This window comes from Candoia aspera, chromosome 2 (assembly GCF_035149785.1).
Source record: "Candoia aspera isolate rCanAsp1 chromosome 2, rCanAsp1.hap2, whole genome shotgun sequence".
Lineage (NCBI taxonomy): Eukaryota > Metazoa > Chordata > Lepidosauria > Squamata > Boidae > Candoia > Candoia aspera.
In genome coordinates this window covers 84,259,693-84,283,774 of record NC_086154.1, presented here as the reverse complement: position 1 = coordinate 84,283,774, position 24,082 = coordinate 84,259,693, and the positions used below count along the sequence as shown (strand labels likewise).

General features: G+C 37.5%; 1 protein-coding gene across 7 annotated transcripts in view; it reads right to left on the bottom strand.

Moving 5' to 3' along the window:
* Positions 1 to 23,123, bottom strand: part of TCERG1 (transcription elongation regulator 1) — a 43,925-nt gene extending 20,802 nt beyond the window's left edge. The window contains exons 1-9 of one of the 7 annotated variants that reach the window (XM_063292370.1): positions 22,991 to 23,112; positions 19,916 to 20,007; positions 19,240 to 19,465; positions 13,929 to 14,072; positions 12,966 to 13,215; positions 10,051 to 10,293; positions 5,654 to 5,716; positions 4,148 to 4,348; positions 899 to 1,014 (exon numbers count right to left, since the gene is read on the bottom strand). In XM_063292370.1, coding sequence (XP_063148440.1) covers positions 899 to 1,014; positions 4,148 to 4,348; positions 5,654 to 5,716; positions 10,051 to 10,293; positions 12,966 to 13,215; positions 13,929 to 14,072; positions 19,240 to 19,464 — 1,242 coding nt within the window. In that variant the 5' untranslated portion in view covers position 19,465; positions 19,916 to 20,007; positions 22,991 to 23,112. Of the gene's footprint in view, positions 1 to 898; positions 1,015 to 4,147; positions 4,349 to 5,653; positions 5,717 to 10,050; positions 10,294 to 12,965; positions 13,216 to 13,928; positions 14,073 to 19,239; positions 19,466 to 19,915; positions 20,008 to 22,067; positions 22,207 to 22,990 lie in introns of those variants that run through there. The other 6 variants (XM_063292369.1, XM_063292372.1, XM_063292367.1 and 3 more) reach the window with 6 other exon arrangements.
* Positions 23,124 to 24,082: the final 959 nt, after the last annotated feature.

Sequence of the window (24,082 nt, the reverse complement as noted above, 5' to 3'; positions counted from 1 at the left end):
TGCAAGATCTAGTGTAAGAAGACACAAACAAATAAAAAAAGATTGGATTTGATATCTGAGTAAGAACAAAAATGTTTTCATGAACATTACAACTATTTCTAAACTAGATTAGTTAAACTATGCTTAGGCTGAATAAAAATTAAACACATTTTTAGAAAATAGATGACTTAGATCTAAGCCTTCCTTCCATTAATGGTACAATTTCTTCTATATCCAGTGCCATATTTCCACAGATGGAACAGAAGTGGGAGCAATCATCACCAATTCACCACTCTTCTGCTGAAGAGTGCTGAAGAATCTTTCAGAATGCAGCAAACGGAAAATGGTGCCAAGAACTGAAGAGGAAAATCAGCAAAGGTTGACTTCTCACATGATTCACAAGGGTTTCCGATTTCTGCTTAAGGTTTTTCTTAATAACAGATACAAACCCTTAAACCAACCCACTATTTATTAAAACCTCAGCAATATAAAATGTATCAAAGACCTAGATCTTATAAAATTTAAATCTTTTCGTCACTTCTATACTTGCAAATTGATTTTTATTTTTACATTTCAAAATATAATAGTCAAGTTTTCAGTATTTAAGGTACTGAATTATTTTAAAATGTATTTCCAATATCTGCAATTGCAGTATTTTGGAATAAATCTTAACACAGTTTTTCTGTTTGTTTCTTCATATAATCAATAATATTAAACACTACTTCTAAAAACTTTGTAAAATATAAAAACAAACTATGCAGTTAGAGAATTAGACACCATCTACAGAAAATGGCAAATACTGTAAGTTCAATAAGTAATTTCAAGATGGCATTAGGTTATCTTACTCCTGATTTCACTTTTTATTATTAAAAGAACAAACAAATATCAAATTAGTCTTTAGGTATATCAGATCTTTTACCTCCTTTATAAGTTCCTTGATGGGTTCCATTTTGGGTTCTTCCTCTTCTGTTTCCATAGGCAAGGGATCCTCAGCAGGTTCTTTAATGCTATCTTTTATCTTTTCTTCTACTTTTTCTAAGAAAAATATATAATTTTTTTATTTACTTTCCACTTGCTGTATATCTTTTACTTTCCACTAATATAAATTCAAACTGATTTTCTGGGCAAAAATTATCAAAATCAGCTTTCATAAAACCCTCTCACCCACAAGTTAAGGGCAATGAAGACTATGCTTTTAATGAGCAAGAATCCTTTAGGACAGAGGCTGAATTGCAGGAAGCTATCCTAAGTACCTGGAAGAATCTTATTTTCCAGTTCTGAAGGCTATAAGTACTGTAATGGCTGTTTTTTTTGGTGGCCTTTTTTTCCCTGGGCGTTTTGTGGCTGGGTTTCATCATTTTCAATCTACATAGAATGTAACTGGGTTTCCTCTTACTCTCTGAAAGTTCTCCTAACCTATTAAACCTCTGGTATCTTGGTCTTTTTAAACCTGATTCTAAAAACAGATGTTTTTGCTGAATGAAAAATTATAAAAGATTGCAAGCTTCCTTACAGCAAAGCACTGAAGAAATAGATTCCAAGAAATCACTACAGATCTACAGTTCTCAATAACTCAGAGGCAAAAGAAAATCAGAGACAGAGAGAATAGTGAAACCGTGAGACACATTTATTTTAAAAAAAAGAAGAGGAATATAAAAGAAGATTGAAAATGTGTTGGAGAACATGAGAAAATCCTAAAAACCAGTCTTCAGAGCAAAAATTCAGATCAACCATACAAAATAACTAAAAATGTCCAAAGCAGGAGAAGAACAAAATGCAAATTAGATAGTCAGGATTCACAATAGGCAATTTATCATCTGTACATAGTAGAGCAATTGTTGAAGAAATTCATTACAACCCAGTGAATTAATTCAAAATTAATGTCATTAAAAAAACATGTTAAAATTTTGAAGAATTATATTTTTTTTAAAAGATGAGTTAATGAATGGGGTAGCCTAGAAGAACAGAACATGCACAACATCAGTATGGAATAAAGAATGGTGGGTGCCATTAATTTGTGGAGTCCTTGGTGCTCTCTGAGCCTCATTGTTTTCTTGCAGATGTTTCACTGCCAGACTAGGCAACATCTTCAGTGAGAAAAAGGAGTGGGCCTTGCTCTCTGTTTATATACCATGGATTGTCCAGCTTGTGTTGGTGGAGGTGTTGTTCTCTCCTTGGGAGTCCCTTGATTGGGCTGTTGCTTGCTGCTTGGTTGATTGACTGAGTTAATAGTTCCTTGATTAGGGTATACTTTGCTGTTTGATTGTTCATCTGGTGTTAATCCTAGTGTTAATCTTTGCATATGTGGATGTTGATTGTTCTGGTCTTTTGGCTTTTTTATTGTCTCTTTTGACTGTTATGTAACTATTGTTTACCTCTATGTGTCTGTTGATGGCTGCTTTGTCTGAGTGCCAGGCTTCCAGGAATTCTCTGGCATTTTGGGGTTTGGCTTGGTCTAGGATGTTCACAGTTTCCCAGTTGAAAGTATGGTTGAGTCTGCCCATGAGTTGTGAGATTAAGGAGCTTTCACCGTGTCTTCTGACTGCCAGTTGGTGTTTGTGGATGCGCTCTGCTAGTCTTCTGCCTGTCTGTCCTACATAGTGGCTGTTATAGTCCTTACACTGAATGTTGTAGATGACTCCTGTTTTTTCTTCTTGGGCTACTGGGTCTTTTGGATTGTTTAAGATATTCTGAAGAGTTTTAGTTGGTTTATGTGCTACGGTGATGCCGTGTGGTTGTAACAGTCTGTTGGTGGTTTCTGAGATGTTTCTGATGTATGGCAGTGTTATCCTTTTCATAGCTTCTGTTGGTTGGGTTGTAGTGGGTTGAGTGGTGAGGCACTTTTTGATAAAGTTGAGTAGGTATCCATTTTGCTGGAAGATGCTGTATAGGTGATCTGTTTCCTTTTTCTGATGTTCTGGGTTGCTGTAGTGCGTTAGTGCTCGTCTGAATAATGTTCTTACACAGTTCCTCTTTGTTGGGTTGTTACTTTGGTAATGGAGCACTTGGTTAGTGTGGGTAGCTTTCCTGTAGACTTGTGTTTGGTACCATTAATTTGTGCCAGTTTCAACTTATTTCAAGGCAAATTGGGATTCTTCGGGGAAAAGTGGAAGGGTACCAATATTATTGGCTGTGTTTTATATGAATTGCTGCAGAATGGTACAAATACATTAACTAACTATACTAAACTCTTGATTTTACCAAGTTTGAATCAGTAGAATTTGGATTTAACAGACAAAACCTGAATTTCAGGCAATAGCAGAATATTATACAGTATTTGTCTGAATGTCACTGGCCAAAGCAGTCTAGACACTGTAGCTTCCCCTAAAAAGTGGATATACTTCTGAGCATACCTCACGTTTGAGTTCCAGCTGAACTGACTATCATGACTTATAATGTTTGTAGCTAAAACAAATACACAATCAAACATGGCTTTGAAGGGGGGCAGGAGGGATGAAAAATCTGAGTCTAAAAGAAACATTAGAGTTGACTGAAAATTTAGAATCAGGAATGTCTATTGCATGTGTTTGTGATAAGTATTGTACAAAGAAATCAACCGCATCAAATTTTCATATAGCAAAAGGTAGATGAATGAGTGAGAGAGATAAATGCTAGCAGTAAAAAATCTGAAATTAGGCCTAGAAAATATAGCAATCTAGCACAGGAAACTGTCTGCAACGAAGCAGTGCTCAAACACTCAAATTCAGCAAATTTCATATACGTGAAGTGGAACTAAGAGGAACTCAGTTAATATAAGAACCAACCAATTGAAAATAAATTATAAAGTCAAGTGATAAATGGCTTTGTCAATTTTGCAAACAGAAATAAATTGTTAACAAACTGAATCTTACTGAAACTTTGAGTGCTTCAACAGAGGAGACAGTCTTCCAAGGCTCATTGGACATTGTCTTCAAGCCTCTCACTCATCCAATATCATCATAACTGTAACCCAGTAACCCCACTCCCCAAGCAAATGGTTGTCAATAAGGCAGGTTTTCTAATTTACCTGTGCATTTTTGGTCTTGACAAATCAGATACGCCATAATGGACAATTGGTTTTAATACATATTCATCCCATTAGTCCATTAAATTGAGGGTTCACTGCAATTTGTCTTAATTTTCCAAATCAACTTACATTGTATACACAGTCCAAAACTAAACATTGTACCTTTCTCTTTCAGTTCTTGAGGCTTTTCCCATGTTGATTCTAGGGTCCTATTATTATAGTAGTATGTCTTTCCATCTGCTGTTTTGTACTCTGTCCATTCAGAGACTGCTGTTGCTCCAGCCAATGCAGCAGGTGAGGCGGCAATAGCAACCTGAGGATGGATCATAGGTACAATGGGAGGAGCCATTCCTGGCAAGACACCTACATAAGAAGGAGCAATAAAAAGGCAAATACTGATGAAAAGTAACTTTGTGAATTAGAACCATCAACCTGAAATCAATATATATCTGAAAACCAAGGTACTAATAATAGTTGACATATTTATTCTAAATAGCATCCCTGTGTTAGTAATTTAATTATTATTCCTTGATTTCACAACTGCCTACTTATAACACAAACTGTAATCAGCATTTGACATACCATGTGAAGTTGTACCATTTATGTTATAAAGTTTTCTAATGTTCATATTAGTTCTCAGCATTAAACAAGTATAAATAATGTACTGCTCTTGAAAAGTAGTACTTTTAACAATAACAGTAGTAAAGTTAAAAAAGCCAACCACTGCAGAGTGAATATCAGTAAATAATCACTTTTAGTGCTTTTTCTTGTCTAGTTAAAGTATGTGATCTACCAAGGGAGTTTTATATATGAAAGCACTATAAAAAGAGGAGAAACTTATGAGTTCCATTTCCTACTGATGGCAGTAACCATTTATAGGAATCAGTATTTTTCTATGTCTTTGCAACCTGAATATTGGAAATTTTCCAATCTTGACAGATTGCCTCTTTATAGTAATTTTTAACAGGAAAAATATTTTTGTTGAAGGTTAATGTTAAAGTATCTTATTTCTAGACCAGAACTTTACTTAGAAGAGTTTTAGAATACTTACTACAATTTTAGAAAGAAAATAGCTGTTGGGTTAAATAATGATTGTTTAATTAAATCAGTAATGTTCAAGTTTCTCTATAATTGTGTTGTCAGTTAAGAATTTTTGTTTTAAGTGCATCAATGTGTTATTTTTAAGTTAACAAAAAGAACAGGCTTAGTGCCACATAAATCTAGTTTTGAGTGACAATGCCACTTATTTTTGAATGAAATATAGGTCTGTAGAACAACCTTCATAATATTGGTTTAAACATCAGACTTAAACATATATACACAAACACAAACACACTAACATGCAAACAAGGTCTGGTCACTGTACAAATGGCAGGAGGGGGAAAACCAAGCACTGTATCCCCACAAAGAAAAACAAAAACAAAACATGGACATGGAAGAGATTCACATGAGTAATTTTAACTTGCAGAAAATTCATACTAATTAAACTAATAATTTCAGTTAATTGGGAAAGTTTCTTGCTGGCTACATGTGAAATCTATACTTATATTTTGAAAATAAAGATAGAAATCCAGTTATTTGGGAAAAGCAAATAAAAGGTAAAACAACAACATTCACTACCATGCCAACTTACAGACAAAACAGACTAAGATGTTTTTAAAAAATTACCGGTCTTGGTGGTAGCGACTGTCTTTACATACGGGCAGCTGACTATTTGCATCATTGCTACACCTGTAAAATGGATAAGCAAGCATGTTGGAAAGCTGCCACTGTATGTCAGCTACCACTGGGAATCTGAGCAGTATCAATTTTCTGCTAGAAATTTAGCATGCCATTTTTTCCAACGGCAACAAGAAATAAGTAGGTAGGTTTAAAGTCAGTTTTGTGCTAGTATGTTATTAAAGTAATGCCAGAAAATTACTGGTTTTGCAGTAATCTTGCTTTATTATGAGCAAGAGGACTTAGAAGACATCAGTCCTTTCTAAAAAAAAATAATCTAACAATGACCCAGGGATTTAAATTCATTGAGGATACGCTTCTTCACCCCCTTACAAAGCAATGCTATGAGAATAAATCATATTTATTCTGCTCTATTTACATAATTTTATCTAGTACTTAAGTAAGAACAGTTTATACAAATCAATTGTATGCAAGTTTACTTTGAAATAAGTCCCACTGTGTTCAATAGGGCTGAGTTACAAGTGCTTACAGGACTGCTGTATATTTAATAAGGTTAGAACAGAATAGTGATGTTGAGAAGCCAACATTTAATTAGAAGGTCAAGGAAGTATCAGTTTGGAAGGGGAAAAAAAGACCAGATTGAAGGTAAGGAAGTAAACTGAGATAAAAAGTGGTAAGATAAACAGGGCAAAATAAAGAAACAGAAAAGCTGAGTTGATGGCTCATTAGCAGCCTATATTAGCTCTGTCTCATAATTTTTTTTCACCTCAAATATTCTCGTCTAAATTTCAAATAAGCTCTCCAAAACATGGGAGCTTTTTTTCCCCTGCTAATTACTGTGTGGCAAAGATAACTTCGAAAAGATCCGATTAAGTATATTTGTTGAAAGGAACGAAGTTGGCAACTGTTTATATTTAAAAACTGATTGGCAGATCATGTAAGATTAGGCATCCCGTAACGAACAGAGCAGGGAGGAAATAGTACGTGGAATGAGTTTCCACATAAGAGATTATTTAAAGAAGATAACGGCAATAGAGGTATAGTTATGATGTCTCCTAATACTTAGTATGAAAAAATTGAGACTTTCTGAATGCTTTTCCAATATTTTCACTCCCATCTATTATTTAGTAACCAAATATGAAATTAATTTTCAGTTCAAGCACACATACCAAAATAAAATAGTATCCAATACAAAAATGTCAAAGTATCATTCAACAGCATTTGTATTGTTAACTGCTTCCAGATAGTATTTTTTCTAATTTTACTTTTCCATGAAACAAAAGTATAAACGTTTTGAATTTATGCCAGCTAAGTTGTTTGAACAACCCCAGGGCTGCATTCCTACACATTTTTATTAAGAAGAAGCCCCTTTCTATGCACTGGAAATTACTCCTACACCCAACTGTGCTGACAGTTAAATATGTATGGAAGATTACTGAACCTGTACAAAATTTGTGAAGAAAACAGTGTTCGCCAACCTTGACATACAAATCTATAGCTACCTTTTACAACAAATAGGCAAACTAAGAGTAATTATATTTACAAATACAAGTATAAACTGTATGAGACTGGTTTTCAAATCTGCAGTTGTAATTATACAACAGAGAGCCAGGTTGGTGCAGTGGTTAAGACACTAGGAGAGGTGTAGGAAACCAGGAGAATGAGTTCTGTCCTACCTTAGGCATGAAACCAGCTGGGTGACCTTGGGGCAGTCCCTCTCTCTCAGCCCTAGGAAGCAGGCAATGGCAAACAGAGAAACCTTGCCAAGAAAACTGCAGGGACTACTCCAGGCAGTTGCCAGGATTCAACACTGACTTGAAGGCAAACTATTTTTTATTTAATTATTAAACAGATCAATTATGTATCTCCCTTAATTATTGGATAAAAAAATAATAAAGATTCTAGTTCTTGTGGCAACAAAGAAGCTTTTAGGATTACAAAATGTATGAACTTGGACTTCTCTCCTAATCACTTTATTTATTTATTGGCAAAGTGAAAGTACATTTTTCAGAATCTAAAATGCTCCAGTCCTGTATTTTTTTTCCCCTCAGTAAAATAGTATTCCAACCTGACAGGAATTTTTGTTAGAAAAACAGAGCTCAAAGTAATACACAGGTGGGAAAAACTGTATCGTGGTAGCATGTAAAGGTGTGCAAATTTTTTTGCTTTAAATTATTTCAACAGATGCAACTGAAAACTATCTTGCTTCACGTGTGAAACTGCTATTCTGACCTTTCTGGAAATGTTTCAAGCTTAAGGATAAAATAAAATGGGATCTCTCTCTAAGCTGCCCTGACCTCCTGGAGGAAAGGCAGGAAATAAATCTAAATATATTAATATACAAAATAAAATAGACTGCTAAAACAAGCTATAATTCACAGTGATATTTTAGAGAATACTGATACTTTACAAAATAGCGAGTAGAATTTCACTTTGCATGTTATAAAAACACTGAGTTTCCACTACAAAACCAAACATTTTGGCAAGTCGCAGAGCACAAACAACTAGCATTTCATGAGATGTTGCCTTATCTCTCAGCATGACACTGACAGTATCAAAGTATGAAACTGACACTGTATATATCTTTTCTAAAAAGTACTTCCAGACAACTGAGAATGGTTGCAATGTTAGCAACCATTCTCATAAAAGATCCAATTCTATAGTTAAAATGAATCCATTTTCAAATGTATTTCTATGATTGGATTATTACTTTGGAAGAGTAAGCCAGGAAAAGCAAGTGTCTTTCCATTAGATCCAAACAAGGAAACCACACTTGATACTTTCCAAAAATCCAGGACATGAATTTATAACTTAACTGGACTTTTAATTCTTGGCTTGTCAAATGGCAGAAGCCACAGCTATTGGTTTGCATGCACTTAGTTAACCTGAGATTTCTGGCCTGTTATTCAGACAAAGGAAGGAGTGAAGAAACAAGGTCTTGAGTAAAGAAATATGTTTATTAAGAAAAGATTTAATCAACTAACATGGTTATCAGCTGGACATCTCTCTTTAAGCACATCCCCCTGACACTCGACTTCATTTTGAGAGTGTAAGCTATACATTCTAGTAATTTTAAATGGAAATATGGAACAATCAAGTGTGATTTAAGATTACATTACATTCCACTCTGAAATGCTCTCTTCCCTGAAATTCATTAGGAACCTTTGGTTATAATTTGAGATAGAAGGTGTGTCACTTTCCCAAGCCTTCTATGAATGGCTTTTAATTTCCCTGTTTTCCCAGTTTTTAACTGAATAAGTTATTTTATACTATTTTAATCTGTTTGTATTTTATATTTTGACTGTTGATTTTAAATCATTCTGAGATTTGCAATAAAGGAAAGTCACACAAAAATGTTAAATAAATGGCCAATATATAATTGAAAATGCAAATGATCTAATATAGATTTTGGTACATATAGCGTCTCTCTAAATATCTGTCTATAATTGTGAACCTTCTTCCAGACCAAATCATATTTCAGGAATAGCTTTACAAGGAGTAAAAAGAATAAAATGGGAGCCAACCACACATGCTGTCAGGTATTGTAGTCCAAGTTTTTAATCATACATTTCACCTGACAGTTACCAGTATGTAAATAACTCTTAATGTCTAAAGTATTCTATAATTCTATAATTTAGTATCTATCAAGTACATGTATGCATAAAGGCCTTAAATCAGGAGAGAGGATGCTGAACTACAACTCTCAGCATCCTTCATTATCGGTCATGACAACTGGGGCTGTTGAAAATTATGATCAGGTAACATATGAGGTCAAAGGTTCTTCTATTCTCTAAATAATAAATACTGCTATTACCAACTGAGCTTAAACTCATTTCTGACAATTAATCCTTTGATAAGCTTTTATAGGTAATTAGCCAGCTTAAAAGATAGTTAACCTCTGAATACATTCACTGTTTTGTTCAAGATACAAGTTTTCTTCTATACACAATAACACTTATTTTCGAAGAGAGTAACATCAAATATCTCATTCTTATGGCACAATCCTACGCATGGCTACCCAGAAGCATATTTTATCGAGTTTAAGGCCGCTTATTTGTAAGCTAAGTTCTAAAGGATTGCAACCTAAGTATCACAGACAAGGTGAATTTCTTCCAAATATCAAGTTGAAATAAAGACACTTTAAGTTAAAGCACAAGATGTATTCTGCTCAAGCAAAAAATGTGGCTTCATTTTAATGAAAATAGATACTGAGTGCTGTTTAGGTTTTTTTGCTTTAAATAGCCTATCTAAAAATTCCAAATTTTAACAATAAATTTTAAATGAAGAGGATTCAGGCAAATTGCATACACAGTGGACACATGAGTGCAAACAAATTGACAACATGGACATGTGGCTAATAAGACAGTTATTGTTTCCCAATTTACCTGGAAGTGGAATAGGCATGCCAGGAAGGGGGACACGAAATGGAGGTACCATTACTGGTGGAAAAGCAGGTATTGCTGCTGTTGGCTGAGGAACTGCATGAGGAACTGCAGGAGGCAGCGTCTGTGGGACTGGCTGGGGTACAGTCTGCACAGGTGTAGCAGAAGGAGCAGAGGTTGAAACACTGACTGAAGGTGTGGCAACTGAAACAGCTGAGCTGGGGGTCTGGTCTTGTGTTGTAGGTGCTGATAAAGAAAACAAACATCTGAAACCCTGAATCATACAATACAAATTGTATATTTTATAGGGTTCACCAAGACTTCCTTGCAAAGCTGGGTATATTTAGAAATATATAAACAATTTGCAAAGAGGCTGCTTAAGAACTTACATGCTTTTTTTCATTGCAGTAAAAACTTGCATAACAGGTTTAAGAGTTAGAACTAACATCCTCAAGTTGCTCTATCCTTTCAAAGTCATTTGTGCTTCAAAGAATAATTAATTACTCTGTGTAGCTCTAAAAAGTTACCCCATATCCATACACTCACCTCAAGAGCATATTTGAGGTATACTTCTGAAATAGCTGATTCTGAGTTTTTTCAGTTTTCTTCTAATAATAGTTATAACATTTCACCTCCACATTTTCTATACAATTCACCTAACAAAACTTCATAGCAATGGCAGAATATATTTGTTGATTCACTAAACAGTAAATATATAGTCAGTTAAAAAATGGATGTAATAATATAAATGTATACCAAGGTAATAATTTCCCTTAGAGTATTTGAACATATGAAATACAAAAACAAAACATTTCAGACCAAAAGGAAAGCACTACAGGACTATAACATCCAATCTTTCAAGCTTGAATTGAAGGATTACAAACTTTTTAGAATCCTACAGCACCTCCAGGTGGCACTAAAAGTTAATACTACATTTGATAGCTCAATGCTACATTTTGATTCTGAATTGCATTTAAGAAACTAACATAAGTCATGTTGAATGAAATCAGGAAAAGCAGCAACTTGGATTAATTTAGAAGTCATTTACTCAATACATACATATTTTTATATAGATCCAAAAAGAATAAAAAGGGGAAACACATGTTTAGTAATTCAGAAATTCAATGCTCCCCAGACTGGAAGTGTTTAATTTTATAACAGATCATACGCATTTTTGCCATTTAAAAAAAAATAAATCTACAATTTTATAAAAGAGTCTAATTAGTAACATTCTCATTGCTTCACGAGTCACAAATATAAACAATTGTTGCTACTTTCTACAAATTGTCTGTATTGCCAAGTAAAAGACAGATGGAAACAAAAGTACACCAATTATGTATTTGCAGCTTATATGAACTGAACCCTAACATTTTTTTTCTGTTTCCTCCTTGGTTTAAATGCTTGTTACACAGATGGTGGGTAGGAATGAACTTTGGAGAGAGATGTGTGTGTGTATATATATATATATATATATATATACACACACACACACACACATATACAAAGACACAAAACTATATTTAACCACTTTACATTAAAATATATACTTAGACATCTACAGGTCTAGAAATTTATATGTTAAACTTCTTACGAATCACTGCCATATATTCATCTTTATACTACAAGGTCAATCAGACACTCCTAATATAAGCTGAACATGGTTAATATACCACAACATTCAGCACTTCTCACAAGCTCAAACCATTCTTCCTTGAACTGTCGTGAGTTTGGAGTGCTGCAGAGTCATCAAACTCAGGAGAAGGAAAAGGAAGAGAAAGAAGAAAGAAATACATTTGAAGAGCTATAGGTGCTAAACATATGGAAAAATAAAGGATTTTAGTTCTCTATTTTGTAAGCTAAAACAGGGCTTTAGAAACAATTGCCTAGGGTTATTTTGGGAGAGGTAATAATGACAAGTTTTATATTATTAACCATTGTGATTGCTCTTACACTTTCCTACTGGATATGCATGCATATGTATAGTTTAACAGATTAGGACTGTCACTGGCTGATCCCTTAATAACAAATGCTGACAGAAGTCAAACATCTCTTTGTGAAATATGAAGACATTTCAAGCAAGTAAGCATGCAGGGTTTTTCATCTCTTGAGCAAAAGTGTACATTCCATTAGCAAGTCAGTTAAGGAACTGGAAGGTACAGTGTTTCAAAAAGTGCTTTGGAGCCTACAGAAGTACAAATGTAGCACTGTCTTCAACACCTTAAAGCAGCTGTGCTTTTCTTGGGAGCACATCAAGGTGTTTACAAGGTCAGTGCTAAGTTCAAATTTTGAAGTAGCTTCTGGAGATCAGATTCAAAGCACAGTGCAACCCTAGAGATCACTGTCATTCATTTTCCTGCTGATGACATTGGCTGTAATAAGCAAACAGGGAATTTGTTCTAGAATTCAGCTTTGAGGCAGAATTTCAAAGGAATATGAGCATTCTACTCCTCATGTATTATCAGATTTAGTATCTGTATCAAAAGAGACAAACAAGGTTGAGAAAAATCTTGAATAAATTTACCCCTTCCTTTTTTAAAGTGCTTTTTTCCTGTTAAAACAATGGGATATTTTGATTGTGATACAAATGTCACTAGAGACTGTGGAAATGCAACAATATGCACATAGGACAGGTGCACAATTTAAATAACCTGACTCATTTACAAAGGTACCCCTCAGAATAACTAGGCTGTTTACAATACAAATCATCCATGCAGATGTGCTTGTTCTTCAAACAGTGCTCCATTTAAGCACTGATTAACAGCATAAACGATAATCCTATACGTATCTAAGGCATATACATGAGGGTCATGAAGACCTACAAAATTACATTGATACAACAAATAACATAATAAATAATTTCTAATGTTTATAAGCCTTCCCAACCCTCTCTTTTCTTTCATTCTGCAAATTTTACTCACTGGAAACTGTTTGCGAAACCGAAGTAGCTGTTGTAGTAGTAGATGTTGTAGAAGACAAGCTACTTGATGATGTAGATGGAGATACTGCTGATGCAGGACTACTAGTAGTAGGTGTCGAGGCACCTACAGCCTGGGCCTGCGCCTGAGCTTGGGCGGCTAAAATTGGGGTCAATTCAGACTGTTGAATAACTTTTACTCCATCAGGTTTAGTCCACGCTGACTCACGTGTCCGTGCATTATAATAATAAACCTAGAGGAAAATTATATTTTTATGTTACTCTACATAACTTTCAATTCATCCTATTCTATCTGGTGAAGGTGAAAGGTCCCCTGTGCAAGCACCGATTCATGTCTGACCCTTTTGGGGGATGCCACTTTTGCAACATTTTCTTGGCAGACTATAGCAGGGTGGTTTGCCATTGCCTTCCCCAGCAAGCTGGGTACTCATTTTACTGACCTCAGAAGGATGGAAAGCTGAGTCGACCTGAGCCGGCTACGCGAGAATCCAGCTTCCTCTGGGATCGAACTCGGGTTGTGGGGAGAGTTTTGATTGCAATACTGCCGCCTACCACTCTGGGCCACCCGAGGCTCCCTATACTATCTAGTCATGATAATTACTTAACTTAGCCTCAAGCTAAATTTTGTATACCATCATAATTAAAAAAGACTCTGGTGGTTAGTTTAGGCAGCCCACAAAAAAAAATCTGTTTTAACTTTTCTTTCCATTGTTTCCCATGAGAATTTAAAATGTGATTTAAAACATGTTAAGTGAGTCCACTGGCCATTTTTAATAAAACTGATTACCACACCACCAACTTTTTTGAGCAACAAAGAGTTGTTTTCAGTTATCACTGTTCTCAAACTTTCAGAAAATAAAACAATTCAACATAATTCTTTGACTGGAATTAAACATTTGCTGTCATAACAATTACTGTTATAATTGTTAATAGGTATAAATCTGACCTTTCCATCTGGAGTTTTGTTTTCTACCCATATCTCTTCACTAGGTGGCATGGCTGGTGTTCCAGGAGTAGATACTGGTGGCATTCCTGGAGGAAACATCATACCAGGAGGGGGTGGCATAGGAGGAGGCATGAAAGGCGGTCTCTACAAATACACATAATAGTAATATATCAAACACTCTTAATCGAGTACCTTCATAATAAAGAAGAATACAATACCTCCTCAACCCTAAAGAAATGTTAAATATGGTAGTTCATGTAAAAGAAACAAGGTCATCGCAGAAGAGGGAAAAGTAGCACAGAACAGAACAATGCATTTCCCATTACAGGAAAACAGAACTTGCCTGATGTAGTTCCAAAACAAGCACAACAAATAAAACACAGTTATATTAGCAATATATGCAAAGTCATAGCAATTCAGTTAGAGAAATTTATTCATAACTTGGAATTGCATGCTGAAAAAAGCACGGCTCACCTTACTGCTATATTTAAGACTACAGTACCAAAAAGAGGCTGCTTGTACAAGGTTCTGAAGTAATTTTTCATATAAGTCTTCCTACTTTATTTGATTTATATCCATCCTTTCATTCAGTTGCACAAGACAGCATATGTGAAGCTCTCTCCTTCTACTTTTCCCCACAATAATCTGTGAGATAGATTGGGCAACTGGCTGAAAGTCACCTAGTGAGCTTCCGTGGCTGACAGTGGACTAGAATCTGGGTCTCCATGCTCTTAGACCAACATCTTAAACACATTTACAAGCTTGGTATATGTAAAAGTAGAAGCAACAACTTCATTAATGACCACTTTAAAAAATTATATTACAATTATATATTATTTTCTTGAGCTTAAGAGAGCTCTCAATTGCACATCAGTGGCATGTACATTTATTCATGAAATTATTTCCATCTAACAAATCATCTGATAGTTCACAAAACTCATCAACATAACAGAAAATAAAATAAATGTAAAGCATCAATCTATAACGGCTGTGAACCCTAACCAAAATTTCATTTCGACAATTGAAAATCGGGAGAATGACTGTACAGCCCACGCACCTATATATATATATGCAGATATATATTTATTCATGTCTTTATATTTTTCTCTTTATTGGATATAAACTATTATAATTTTGTACTTATTGGATTTTGAGGCTGTCCAACTCTGAGAGGCTTAAAATTATTAAAAATAAACAATTTAAAGTAAAACGACCACCTGAATAAAACCACAACAGTAACATTCAGGGAAAAAAAAATAGCAGGCCTAATGCCAGGCCTGGGAACAGAACCAGGTCTTCAGAAACTTCTGGAATGCTCAAAGAGTGGGAGCCATACATATCTCCGGGGAGATGCTGTTCCAGACAGAAGGCACTGCAACAGAGAAGGCATGCTTCCTTGGTCCTACAAGTTGACAATCCACTCCTCCTGACCATACCGGACAGGCAGGCAAAACAACTCTAGACCAGCAGCCCCTCAAATAACCGGGCTTTATAGATGATAACTAGCACCTTCAATTGCTCCCCAAAGTTGACTAGTAACTAATGCGGCTTCTGCAGCTGCAATGACACATGGGCACAGTGAGGAGTGCCCATTACTGCATGCACTGCTGGATTTTTGACCAGCTGTAGCTTCCGGATGGTCTTCAAGGGCAGCCCCACATATGACACTCTGCAATAGTCCAACTGTGAGGTCACTGGGGTGTGAGTGATTGTCTGAAGGACCTCAGTTGAGAAAATGGTGCAACTGGTGCAAAGGTGAATTTGTGCAAAGGCCCTCCTGGCCACAGCTGCCACCTGCACTTCAAGCAGTAGCTGCAAGTCAAGGAGGCCCAAGTTGCATAATAGTCTCAAATGGAGAAGTGCAAGCCCATCCAACACCAAAGATGAAAATGTCCCAGACCTCAGGATTGAGCCGAAGTCTGTTCTTCCTCATCCAGACCTGAATAGCTTCCAGACACTGGGTTAGTAAATTAATAGCTTCACCTTCACAGCCTGGGGTTGAGAAGTACAATTGGGTATCATCACCATACTGATAGCACCAGCCCTCAAACTGCCAGATGACCGCACCCAGCGGTTCATGTAGATATTAAACAGGAGGACTGAGAATGCCGATCAAGGAGCACAAGGATGGATGCACCAACCCCACCTTGGCTCTGCCAATGGTCATTGACAAGCACGACCAGTCTCTGTACTGTACCCTGGTATGAAAACTGATTGAAACATGTCCAGACAAACCACTTCCTCCAAGACCCTCTGGAAGTGCTGCCTGACCACCTTCTCAACAATCCTTCCCACAAAGGGAAGGATGAAAACTGGATGATAGCCTTCCAGCATGATGGAGCCCAGTAATGGCCTCCTGAAAAGGAGAGAGACAACTGCCTCCTTCAAGGCTGGGGGGAATACCCCATCCCCCAGAGACTGATACCATCACATGGACTCACTCATAGGTCACATCCGGGGCTACCTTAACATCCCAGGAGGAGCTTAGATCTAACAATCAGGTGGAGAAGCCTAATTTGGAATACCTTGTCCACTTCACTGGGAGTCACAGAAGGAAACTCAGTCCAGATGATATTGTAAGACTGTGCCCAACTCACTTGGACCTGCCTAGTCAGAGTCCAACTCTGAGCAACTTTATTGGTCAGACAGCACGAATGTTACTTACTCTGGCCCTGTAGATAGTCCTAGGACCCATCCCTCCCCAACAGGGAATGGCTCACTCTAAACAGGACTGCACAGTGGTTACTGCAGTTGCAAAAAGGGTGAAGAAATAACAGCATCTGCAGCCCTTATCGTCACAACGTAAGCCCAAATATGGGTTGTTACTTGTGTTTGGATTCATTTTTTGTCTTCTGCCAAGAGTGCTCTAAGCATTTCTTCTGGTGCTTCATCTCCCAGAGCTCCTCAGAAAACAAAGGTGCACCTCTGGATCTGCACACAGAAAGAGACTGCATAGGAGCAATCCAGTCCAAGGTCTCAGTCACCTACCTATTCCAGGCCACAACTGAGGCCTCAGCTGAGCAGCCTATGAGATTCTCAGGAAAAATTCCAAAGTCCCTCAGGAACCCAACAGGGTCCATTTGTTGTCTGGGGCAGGTTGATCAAACAGACCCTATCTCCTCGCAGGTGTGTGCATGTGACACCAGCAAGTCAGAGTGCAATCAGAGAGTGATCTGCTCACAGCAACAGACTGATGGCAATATTCTCCAACACTAGATCATGTTACAAAACAAAAATCAGATCTAATGTGCAACCCCTGGTATTTATCAGGCCCTCAAATACTTGGTACAAGTCCATAATTGCCATGGAGGCCATGAACTCCTGAGCCACCTCAGACTTAATGTCCCCAGGAGACAGGTTAAACTCCCTGGGAACTACAAGTATTTTAAAATGTAATTTTACTTTATTGGTATTTGAATATTTGTAAACTATTCAGAGACTGTGAAGATTGAGGTGACAAAGAAATTGCACAAATGAATAAAATTAGAAGAGCACTAACAGCAAAAAATAATAATGGCATTCTACTAAAATATAGAACTAAAAAGTCTGGGAAATGTATAAGGTCTTCAACACATCAAACTTATCTGGATGTCTGGCAAGCCCCTCTGTGGAAGAAATCCCATAACTGTATAAGATCTTGATGTAATTAAACTTTTCTCAGGAAATAATTATTTCCAAATATTCCAGTTACTCTATGCACATGTTAATTACCCAAAAATTACCTTGTGAGTCAGTTCTCTGGCACTGACTAAGCTCACTGATATCATACAATAATAAACATTGTTAAAATTCAGAGGGAACAGGCAACAATTAAGCTATTGTGAGAGTAGTGAAGGGCCAGTTTGCCTGGAAAATGGGCCTCATATACCTCTAGAAGGTATGGAAAAGTAAATTTCATTAAAACCCAACAGTTGATAAGCCAATAAGAAAGAATTAGAAAATTAAAAAAGGTGACAGTCCTTAAAAGCAGTTTTTAACACAAAGTTTACTATTGCTTAAATGCACACTCCTGCATGAAAGACCTAGTTGATATATAGATTAAAATATAAAGAACCAGAAGGCAAGGTGAAAAACTGGCAGTAAAACAGTAATCTGAGGGATTAGAAAGAAAAAGCTGGGAGGAATCTCAGAGGATCCAACAGCTTGCTTGGTAGAGAATCCACTAAAACAGTTTGGACAGATAGCTCAATACCTACAGTGAAGGGGAACGTACCACTCCATGACAGCTCTTAAAGATCTCTGGATTAAAATTCTACTGCAGAAAGGTGAGAAATAAAAGCTGATAATAAGGGATATGAGAAAAACTTCACACAGGGCCCATTACAGACTAATAGAACTAGAAAACTGATAGACAGACTAATAGAACTAGAAAACTCAAAGAGGGCCAAGCTAAAAAAAAAAAAAGTAAAAACCTGGAACTGTTGGAGGAATTTAAAAGTGGAATCATGAAAATAGGAAAGAATAGTTGAATATTCAGAGATACATAAACAAAAAAGTTATATGCCACTGCCAGAGACAAAAGGAACAAACAAAAGTATGCAGCAAGTTAGGTGAACGAATGAAAAAAATTAAGACATGGAATCATTTGAAATACTAAACTAAAATAAATACTAGAAACACTTCAAGTCAAGTTCAACTGATATCTCTTCAGAAATATTCTAAAAAAGTGGAGCCCAATTCTAGTTCTAAACAGAGGGAATTCCAGAATTTGGTAGCTAAGCAGAAGGCTTTTTTATATGCCAATGGGCCTCTGCAGAAGGGAGAATCCAACAAACCTGTCCTGCAGACTGGGCAAATTTCAAATTAAAAGGCCAAACAAAACCTTGAACAAATTCTAGAACCTGTTATATTTCAAAATGTAATTTATCTATATGGTATACAAAATCTCTATGATACACGCCAGATGAGCATCTGAAGGGTCACGTCTTATTTCAAATGTTTTCCTCAGGTTATTTATTATTACTGACTGGACATTTAAAAAAAACACAAATAAATTGGTTCATTACACTGGAAAAACTACTTTCACTGTCATGATAATTTTCTTTGCCAGGTAGCAATTGAAAAAAGTGGGGAAAAAAACAACCAACATCTTGTCTCCTGTTTCAACAGTGACCAACTTGAAATTTTGTAACACATCCTCACAGTTTAATGAAAAACATTAAGAACAGCAGGACAAAAGAAGAGCTCAATAAGAACCAAGTCTGCAGTTCAAAAAAGCTTCTCATCACAAATGGAGCATGATGACTTTTCAGCACACAGAACAGTATTTCACACATTAAATATAATCCAATATAATCCTTAAACATTCTACCTGTAGATGCGGAGGTCCCATAGGAGGAGGAATTCCTCCAGGTGGCGGCATTGGAGGCATATTTGGATCAAATGGAGGACGTCCAAAAGGAGGCCGAGGTGGTGGAGGTGGGCCTCTCATCATACCAAAAGGTGGTGGAGGACGCATAAGAGGTGGAGGGCCTCTCATAACAGTGTTTGGTGGAGGAGCTGGACCACGAAATCTCAGTGCTTGTTGTTGAGCCATTCTGTGAGCAAAACCAAAAAGAACAAGTTTTGGTCTCAAGCTTGTTCACCATCAAAAGGCACTGCTGTTATGAGTGCAACAAAACACAAGTTCTCATGAATAATACTGAGACTCCAAACTTTTTGGGACGTTCTGTTTTCACCATTTAAATGTACTATGAAACAGATAGGAATTGCTTAGAATGAAAGACACTATGCAAGTTTCCCTCCTAATGGCAAAGTACTTCAGACATGAGATGCAATCTCACACCTTCCTACAGATATATAAGACTTCCAAATCAATTCTCATAATACCAAGACACCCAACAGTCTCTTAACATGTGGAAAACATGGTTGGATGAGAACATCTACACTATTCGCACCTGTAATCAGAGCAGAATACTAAGCCCATTGTGCCACCCAGCCCTCTACAAAGGTACCTTAGTAAATGTATATATAGAAAAAATGTTCACCTTTGTAACCAACAAACGTTCTTCTGATGCTCTCAGGAAAACAATTTTGCCCACCATTTAGTGCCAGTGCAATACCAATGTTGGCATGATGACTCAAAATTGAAAAAAACAAAGGTTATAAGGTGGTGAACCACAAAGACATATAATATTCAACATTCAATATCTTCTAATTTAGGAAGCTGCACAATATTCAGGTGCTTAAGAATGGTACTATTAATAGTAAATTCATAATCTGACAAGTGACACTGCCATCTAATCTGAGATGGTCAAGAACCTTATCAGATAATTGTTTTTTTCATAAAAATATTACAATATATGTGCATATTGTGTCAGGCATGAAAGATGAACATATGTAAACATTTTGTTATGCTTTTAACATTGGTGAAGGCAATGTGATAGCCTTTACCCATTTAAACTGCAATCCCCATAAACTATAGCTAGAGAAAGTCAATGAAAATGGGAAATAGTACAAAATCCGGTTTGGCATGTTTTAAAATATCAGCAATGCTGGCCTAAAGCTTCTATCTACCATCCACATGTGCCTCATTAGATGCCCTCACGAAATAGTAGTTTTATTTATTATCTGCTTATAAATAAGTGCAATTTGCTTAAATTAAATACAATCACCCCGAAACCTAACTGGATTAGCTCATCCAAAAAGTATATGCATCTGCAGTCACTAAATGACAAACATTAAATGGAATGAACTCTTTGAAAAGGTCAGTTTAATTCCTGAGCCAAAACCTGTACTAAGAGTCAGATTTTTCCAGTTTGTCAAACAGGTACAGATTGCAAAAGTAAATTCTTTTATGACTTTTATTTTATACCAACAGGAGATGACCAATGAAGCAAGTGTGTTCTGCAACATCCTCCAAATCAATCCCAGGAAGGACAACTGGATAGAGATTCAACAGAAGATGTGTCTTTTATTATTTCCTAGTCTACGCATATTTACAATTTAGTTCATACTAGGCATCTAGAAAAACCACTTCAGGTTCAGAAAAGATAGCCTGATTCCCAAAGAATATAATACTTTTACCTTCCTCCATTCCCCCCACCCACCAAAATCTCCAGTGTTCATTGGATATAATCACTGCCCAAATTCTGGCATAAGGGAAATAGTGTAAGCTAACTGTATCTTAGTTTGAAATCTTTTAATTACTGGATACTTATGCAAGATGCTATAGCCATTGTTATAATGAGCAATATGTGGGCTTAGTCTACCAGATCCGGCTTGCCTACATAGCCTAGTTTTGTTTCTAGTTATAATATTTTATAACAACATTGTCTTTTATTTATACCAAATACTATATTCAAAACTGGACAATTACAGTCTGTTACTATAAATCCTAAGACTGCATTCACATAACATGTTAAACCAGGTTATTATATGAATTAAGTTTTTAAACTAAAACACTGGGCAAACTTTTTACTTAAGATTTGTTGTTGGGTAACATATCTTAACCACAGTTACCTTGTTATCCAGATTCAAAAGACTGGGTTATTCTGAAGTCAAGTGACTTTCAGCCACCAGACACAGATTTTGAGTGGCTAGAGTGACCTCAAAAGGGACAAACTCCAGCTACATTTGTTATTTCCACCCTTTTTTCACTCTTCCATCATGGTTCTCTTTTTTCAGTGCCCTCCATGATTCAACCACTGTGGACATTATTTATTTAAAAAGGGAACTTTTCACTTGTTAGTTACAAAGATATCTGGGATACCAGCCAAAATGGCTGTTGTAAATCACATGATTCGTTGAACTGTATACTATACTGACCAGAAAAGCACCAGAATCAGTTAGTGGCATTATAGGAAAGACATCCTAGGAGTTAAGGTTTTCCCATAGTTTTAATAAAATTATGGGTGATAATTTGGAGGAGGGACAAGTCTCTTACCATAAATACCTAAACCAGGTAAACCTTTTTCCTGCCCACACTACTCTAATATGATTATAGGCCTACATGGTAAGAATACTGAACACGATAATTGCATCTTGAAAATGCAAAGGGCTTTATTACAATCTAACAATAACTGCACTCAAACATCTTAATGGTTAGTTTCATAACATACTGTACTCTCAACTCTTCTGAAAACCATTTACTATATGGATATTTAGTAATATTTTCTAATGGAAAATCCTGACATTTACCTCATCAGCCTACCCTACACGTAGATCACAGACACAATTTTGCTCTGCACTCACATGTTGAGAAGACACAGCTTTCCAGCATGCGATCATCACAGGAAGCAAAATATAAACATCCACAAAAACCCGTATTTGTAATGCATTTATAAATGATAAAATCTGCTTTAGCTATATTGGCGGGGTGGAGAAATAATACCGTAGTAGCAAGTCTGGGAAACTGTTCGACGTATAGACAGCCCTGATCACCTCGCCATATGTACCCTTCGTGTATCGATATCAACGTCCCGCTGCCTCCTGCTGACAGATCCCGGATCCAGTCCGCTGCTCCAAGACTTCAGGAAAGTTTGTCTCCCGCCCTCCCTCAGACTTCTGTGCTGAACCCACCACCCTTCTTCTGCCCGCAAAGCATGTGCCAGGGCTCCGGGTTCAACCGGAGACGGCGAGCTCCCCCGCCCCCACTCGCTTACTAGGTCCCCGCGCGAGAAGCGCAAAAGCCTCCCCAGACACCAGGGGAATCCAGCCCTGAGGAGAGAAACGCTCCGTCCCCGCAGCGTTTCTCCTCCACGGAAACACCAGGCGCGGACAGCCGTTGGAAACAGAAAAGCCCACACCCAACGCCACACTTTCGCGACGGAAAAGAACGACGGTCCCGCCCGGAGAGCGAACGGGAAATCTCACCGGGGCTGAAGCGAAGACTGAGGCGAGGCTGGGGGTGGGGGCAGCTGAACCGCCGCTTCCGCCTCGCGCGAGGTTGTGGGGGGGAATGAACCACTGAGGAAACAGCGGAGCCGGAGAACGCTCGAGGTTTCGGCGCGTATGTGCGCAGGCGCGCGCTCTCGCGCGCTCATAAAGGCCTCGTGCTGCCGGCGACCGCTGTCCCCTCCCAGTGTTCTGGGCGGCGATTCAAGCGGAAGATTTCCCCTTACCTGATTTCATTGTTGTACCGCTCCGCTGCAGCAGCGTCCCCTTCGCCCCCGCCTGCACCGCCAGGACAAGCGCCACCGCTACCACCTCCTCCTCCTCCTCCGCCTCGTTCCGCCATCACCAGCCGACTCTGGCCCTGCACACGCCCACGGTCGCCAGGCCTAGCTGTTCGCTAGTGGCTGCTAGAGGCGTCAATCATAGAACGAAAGGGGTCAGCTTAGCTCTGATTGGCGATTGTCGCCGCCGATTTTGAATGAGAGGCGGAAAGCGCGCGATGACTGGCCATTTTTGTTCCTAGACCGTCAGGCAGCGCATTAAGTGCGCCCTCTTGTGGACCGGTGGGAGTGCGTCACGTGACCTGTAACCCGGAACTGGCCTTGGAAGAAAATGTAGTAATTACAAAGAGAGAGAAAATAAAGAAATATATTGTAAACTCTGAGTACCCGCCTTTGCGAGATTATATTGTAGCCCAATTTACTGCCTTTGAGGTCTTGTTCTATGTGAATCAATTATAACTTATTTTTAAACGTGCTACCGTACTGCTAATTCCAATTTCAATGCAGCCCATCAGATTCATCCTACAAATCTTAAGTGACGACACGCCAGCTTGTGGTGTACTCCATTGCTGCAGATGAGAAGTTTCAATCAGACCTTTATAGGTAAAGGAGTTTAAGAGAAAATTCAGGGGACAGAAAAAAATTCAGGAAAGCACCCCTCTTTGCTACAGTCTTGGTTTTAATGTCTAATAAAAAATAGCCTTCGAGGTTCTGCAACTGTTAAAGCTATTTAAATTGCAATTTCAGAGCAGCTCTTTCTAGCGGTCTTTTATTGGCGGAGCATTAGTACCATATATACAAATACATTACGCGTTTCAATGTTTTAAAAATACCTCATTAATGACGTTTACAGATACGAGGAGCCTTTCCTGCTGCTGTCTTGCCCAATCCCAGCTATTTAATAACTGGATAACCTCGGACTTTGCCATGGATTTCTGTTATGCCTTTGGAGAAGAAAAAAGCGACTTAACTAGCCTAGGTATCCCACTAATCTTTATACTTTTGATAAAAGGCGAGTTTTACGCCTTACTAAAAGGA